The sequence below is a fragment of the Artemia franciscana genome, chromosome 3 (assembly GCF_032884065.1).
Source record: "Artemia franciscana chromosome 3, ASM3288406v1, whole genome shotgun sequence".
NCBI classification, from domain to species: Eukaryota; Metazoa; Arthropoda; class Branchiopoda; order Anostraca; family Artemiidae; genus Artemia; species Artemia franciscana.
This window is the reverse complement of record NC_088865.1, coordinates 26,555,397-26,561,777: the sequence shown is the minus strand read 5'-3', so window position 1 is coordinate 26,561,777 and position 6,381 is coordinate 26,555,397. Positions and strand designations below refer to the sequence as shown.

At 35.1% G+C, this 6,381-nt stretch overlaps 1 protein-coding gene across 1 annotated transcript in view; it reads left to right on the top strand.

Annotated features, from left to right (window-relative positions):
• LOC136025092 (uncharacterized) overlaps nt 1–6,381 on the top strand; it is a 76,769-nt gene that overhangs the window by 27,793 nt on the left and 42,595 nt on the right. The window contains exon 5 of the mRNA XM_065700814.1: nt 1,108–1,270. Within this exon, the coding sequence (XP_065556886.1) occupies nt 1,108–1,270 (163 nt within the window). The remainder of the gene's footprint in view (nt 1–1,107; nt 1,271–6,381) is intronic.

Genomic DNA, 6,381 nt, shown 5'->3' with positions numbered 1-6,381 from the left:
AATTATCTTGCAAAACTGTTGGTGATGGGAAAAGTCTGATTGATTTTCCGAGTTTAAAGTAAAGACCTATGTTACAATCACCATTTTTGTTCTCGAACCCAAAAGCTGTTAAATTTTGTTCCTTGGTGATAAGACCCTGTCGGGCGACAGGCATAGTAAACAGATAAAATTGTACCGTATACTCTTGTGTGACGATCGAAGAAGAGAAATTTGGTCCTTTGCAAATAGACAGAACTTTAAGTCCCCTTACCCTACCCCCAAAAAACTTCAAGAACGTCACCTTGAATAGGGCTCACAACCCCTATGCCTTCTCAAGGAATGAACATAAATTGAGGGCTGCTCCCCACAAAATTTGTCTTATTGACCTCACCCTACAAAAAGGCCAACTAAAAATATAGTTTTCTCGGTACAACTAAAATCATTAGATTCAAATTGAAAAAGCAACTTCTAAATTATTATGACAACTAAGCAAAACAAGGAAGAGGAAGTAAATGGCGGGATTTTATAAAAAAAAGGTTTGTCAGGCAAATCCCACGAGCCTTTACGTATTTTTTAGTGCAGATTTTGAAAAAAAAAATATTTCTCAGCAGAATTACTACCTACTTATCGTATACTCTTGCGTGACGACTGAAGAAGAGAAATTTGGTCATTTCCACATACTCAGAACTTTTAAGTCCCCTTACCCTACCCCCCCCCCCCCCCCAAAAAAAAAAATGAAAATCTCAACTCGGTCCCCCAGCCATGGGATAAAACAAAGTATAGTCACCACACTACGTATAGTATTTATTACCTTTTAATAAAACTTACTAACCGTGCCTCTGTATTGAAGCACACTCAGTTTTCAGGCATAAGAAAAAATGTATTCCCTTTGTCAGGATTGTAAATCCACTGACACAGATGATATAATGAAAAAATACTTGCTTCAGGTATTCGTTGTTTAAGATCCAGAAATTGTTTCCTGATTATTAATTGGTTGGTCTTTACGGACAGTTACCAATAATATGAAGTAAAGATTGATGGACCACATTCAGGGTGCGGACACATGTGGTAAAGCAGATGTATTGTCTATATTAACATAGAGTTTTGGTTGATTAATTTATTTTTTAGGACAAAATTATAAAAGGCAGTATAAATCCTATGACTCTTAATGTGAAGAAGAAAGATTGTGTACCTGGCGAAATCATTTGGACATGTCTCTCTGGAAGCCCATTTTGGCCGTCTGTAGTTAGCTCGGATGGGAAAAATGGATGCATTAAGTACACAGCCAAAGGTTCGCGCATTCTATGTAGTGTTTACTTCTTTATATGCCCATGTAATGTATATGCTAAATTTGCAGCCTTTACCGAGAATCTGCGAGAAATAACACTGAAAGAAAAATAGGCTTTCAATAAATATTAAAAAATAATTGAATTGGGTATTGCGAAACCCAATAAAAGCTGAAGCTAAATGCGCCTCCCAACTTCTGTTTACATAAAAAAAGACTAAAGGAAAATATTCGTTAATATTCATTTTTGATTTATTATATTACGGGATTCTTCTTTTACTTGTGTACATTTACGACATTTACTTTGTACGACATTTACTTGTGTTAAATCGGTATTATTGCTTTTGTTGGATGGAAGAAGTTTCTTATCGCAGAAACTTGGCTTAAGACACAAACGGTGAATAATTTCCGGAACCTCTATAACTAAAACTTTTGAGAGTGCAAATTTCTCAGCATACTAGCTTTTCTCAAAGTTTTCTACTTGACAATGTCAGCGTGAAGAATGCATCTTTAAGTCGAAATGAGAGCTTTACTCGGTCGACTCCTTAAAAATAATCTAGCACTTGTCTTTTTTTTTGAAGTGGTTTTTGTTATTTTCCGTTACAATTACGAAATTCTAAAGACGCATAATGACAATAACCACGGAAACCAGTTAAAAGGCAGTGACACCCCAAGAAAATAAGAATACACGGGAAATTTTGCTTGGACAGTCAAAAATATTTTCTAAGAACAAATGAAGAAAAAACAAAATTAAAGGAACAAGAAACTAAAAGTAATGCGGACTTCAAAGGATGAAAACAAATCAAGAAGGCAAAAATCGAGAATTAAAAATGAAAATTAAGTTCTTAATCTTAATTAATGTGGATCTTACAATGTTCCCCTGTCCGTTTTTTAAGAGATCTAAAGGACTGTAATACTACCAGTGCTTGAAGATATGTGCTTCAAACGTGTCACATCGCATATTATGTTTTAAATGTGCAATTTCCCGTTTGCAAGAGTAGGCAATTGACTATGGCAGGGATAAATAAAATATAATCTTCCAAGTGTCTTGAAAATCAAGAAAGGTAAAAGAAAACAACCTAACTTGTTCAGTTTAAGGAGACGGGCTTAAAATTCAGGTTTCTCGGAGCATAGTCAGGATTTTGTCTAAATTTGGGAATAGGTTGGGAGAGAGGAGAATAAAAATCAAGAAAAGTAATTTGGTTGAAAAACTTGTCTCTAACGATGTGATATTTCTAAAATAGAAATTTGATAAACAGAATAGTAATAATAATATTTTAACTTTTCAAAGTAGAAACAGGAAATTTTTATTCTCTTAATTAGTTTGTCTCCACTTTAAGATGATTTTTCAAGTAGTTTCTTTTATTTTCAGAGTGCAAAATAGAGACTTTTTTTTGGAAAACTTAAAAAAAGAAGCAAAATCCCGTTCCAGAAAGAAATATGTTAAAACTTAACACATTCTTTTACTTTTCCCATTATTGTTTTTGCCAGAGTTGATGTGCATTGGCTTCGCAAAGAGCATTATGAAGCATTTTTCACCTGTCAGTTTATAGGGAATGAGTTCTCATAAAAACTTGCTAATGGGGTTATTTGATTAGAAATTGAGAGTTCCAGCTTGGATTCCACTTTTTCACTTTTTGAAAGTTTCAAAAAGATGTTTTATAATTCAACTGATGTTAATAATATTATCGGCATATGAAACAAAAGAGGACATGATGCCATCTGAAATCTAAGAAGCTGGGGTATGTTCATAAAGGTCAACGGAACAGTTATATTATAACATGCAAGTCATTATAAATGATTAAGACAGCTGAAATATAATAGTTGAAACGGTAAAAGGCTGGAATTGAGAGCACTTTTACAGTGGTTCTTCGCTTCTTGGGAATTGGCGTTATGTCTCTGATATACAGTGACCAATGAACAATAGCCAGGGCTAGGATTAAATTTTGTTTATAAGAGAAGGGTATCCATGCTCAATTTGCAGACCGCTAGCCGCATTGATTCCGGAAGATGACTTTCGCTTCAATCTCCCCTCCATCCCCACCTCTTTCTTACTTTGTATTGCGCTATTTATTTTGTTGCTTTTCATTTTTTTGTTTTCAAATCAGCATAAAACATAATGTTTTTAGTATTTTCATTTAAAAAAGAAATACCCCCTAGATTTAAAAAAAAACATACTTTTTCATGGATTGACGGCCCTACCTCCCGTCAGTTTCGTTGAATCGTATGACCATCCCTGGGTCTTACAACTATGTAAAAGCCCTAAATAAAGCTCCTGGTCATGTGTGCTTCCCTCCTCCCTCTCCCGAGCGGCATCAATGCCCTGACACTCCCTATCTTAACGAGAATTGAGGACCTTGTTCAAGGAACGATTTCTGAAAGTTTTAAGCTAATTGGACAGCCACGATCACGTCTCCATCTGTTTTTACTATGAAACCAGTTTTCGAACTCAATACGATTAATTCTAAGCTTTTTAACATTTGTGTCGGTTACAAAAGAAATTTTCAGGTGAAGGATCTGTCATCCAGTGTAGTAACAGTGTGTTGTCTACCCTGCCCTCCTTCTTCACTGCAGAAATATCAGCCGACGAAAGAAAATACTACTTTGTGTTTTACTATATGTTTGAATATATTCAAGCGACTTGTCGGGAAGCATCCAATTTGTCTGATTCAAGATGCTAACCACTGCTTGTTAACGTCAGTTTATTGACGAACAATGTAGAATTACGAATACTTTCGTTAGAAATCATCATGATGATGTTGCTTGCTTTTGGGAAATATAGCTGGTGACAAAAAAATCGAGCTTATTTCGTCGTTACAGTTCATATTTTAAACAATAGGTTTAACGTAGATAGTATGCTTTTCTTTCGTGCTCTTCCCTGCCTTTTTTTTTTAATCAGTAACCTAACCAAACCAAATCCCTAACCAAACCATTTCGTTCTCAATTATAACGACTTAAATAGAAAATTGGAGCTCTAAGGCTACGGACAAGGTTAAAAAAACAAAGACAAGGTGTCCTTGATCTTCTGTGTTCTATGTTATATTATAAGTCGTTTTCAATTCTCCACCCTTTTGTTAAGCAACACTGATTGTCTGAACTCTGAAGAACAATGAATTAGAGTCCTTACTCAGAATATGTAAATCAGATATAATCCCTGGTAATCCAGGGGGATTTAGGGTTAGCATCGCTGCGATCTATGAGGCTAGTGACCATGGTGAGATATTGGGTTATGATTCTGGGTATGCAGAGATTTACGGTAGCAAAGGCAGCATACTTAGAGGCGTTGAGACAGAAAAGTAAAGCAGGGTGGCCGGTGGAGATTAAGGATATCTTAGATAAGTGTGGATTAGGGGAATGGTGGAATGAAGGAAAGGGGATTATGGGTATGAAGGAAATAGTAACAAGGGAGGTACAAGAGAGGTTGAAGAACTAAGAAATCCAGGTATGGTGGGCAAGTTTGGATCGTTCAGGGTCGCTGAGATTTTATAGACAGATAAAGAGTAGTTGGGGGCAGGAGGTAATTTGGAAGGTTGGGTTAAGTAGAGAGGATTTGAAGGCTTATTTGCATTTGAGGGGAAATGGCTTTTTGATTGGTGAGAAAAAAAAGTATCAAGGGAGAAGGTAGAATCTATTGCTTGTCCTATGTGTGGATCTCAGGATGAAAGTTTGATACATTTTTCGTGTGAATGTGTCGAATTGAATGAATGGAGGCGAGAAATGTATGGTAAAGAAAAATTGAATGAGATGCGGATGGTAGATAGAATGAAAGAGACAAATTTCCTGAGTATTAAAAGGATAGCAAGGTTTGTCAGGATTGCAGCGGCTCATCGTGAGCGTTTTCTTTAAATAGTATTAATTTATTTTAGTTAAATTTGTTGTTTGTTTGTTGTGTAAATTTGCTATGGCCCACGCGAATTTTGTCTTAGCTACGTATAGTGACAATCGCTTAGCGTATAACCACTGAATCAGTGCTGTTAAAACTCCCTTAATCTTTTGCTTCAAATCATCTGTGGAAAACAGATGCTAAGTGGGGTTAATCTTTGGACTTCTTTGTCGTTTATTCAATCAAGAAAATTAGACAAAGATAACTAAAGGCCCTGCTCTGTTGACCAAGTAGCCCAGTTTGAATTAAATTTATTTTTCAAATCATGGTCCTGTATCCTTTTTCCGTCTAAAGGCGAAGAAATGATAATCAGTTTTAAACTGAACTTTACAGATTGTTTCATGAAATGTTGCCTGATATGTGAGTACGGAAATCTGAACTGAAGCTATGGATGAATAATAATCCAGTTGGCCTCATAAAACAATGTTATGAAAACGTTGCTGCCAGAAAAATCCTAAAAGCAAGAGAAAAATATATGCTCAATGTACTGTTACAATAAATATACCTAAAGTGAGCTTAAAAAAAGTTTCGTGTCCTTGTCTCTCCCCCTTTTATCCAAGATAGTCTATTTTTTATAAATTGAGAGAAAAAAATTGATATGCGGTTAAGTGGAAAATAGACACTTTCTAGCAGATTAAATCAGGTTAAAATATTGTTAAAAATCCTTTCTTCATCTTAAACAATTTGCTATATCTGTCCAGATATGAAGCTAATTGAATTATCGTAAGTTCGGCCCTCCCTTGAGTATATTGTCTTGTTTGACATCGTGGACTTGCCCAAACCTGAATATCTTAAAAAAAATACTTCAAAATTATAATTGGAGGATTTTCCATGACACGATGAAAGTTTTAAGAAGACTGAACTTAGTGTCACTCAAATAGAGACTTCATCTTCTGACTACTAATTTTGGACTTACTTGGTTCAACTCTGGCGTTTATTGATGTCTCCTCCCTATGGGGGAAGAAAGTTTCTTAATCCTTTTTGATAAAAAACTTGTGACTCAAAGAGCTGGAAAACTCATCATAAAATCTACCCCATTTGTGTTAATGACGAGGTAAAAAAAACTCTTATATATCCTGTTTTACTACTAATTTAAAAGTTGCTTATTATTTTTGTTACCCTTATGATTATTATGCTACATGGTTATTCTCGTTTTACTTTGACGAGATATTTTGATGGCGTTTTTAATTAATTAAAATATGTTTTCACGCATTTTTAAAGTTCTTTATCCCAA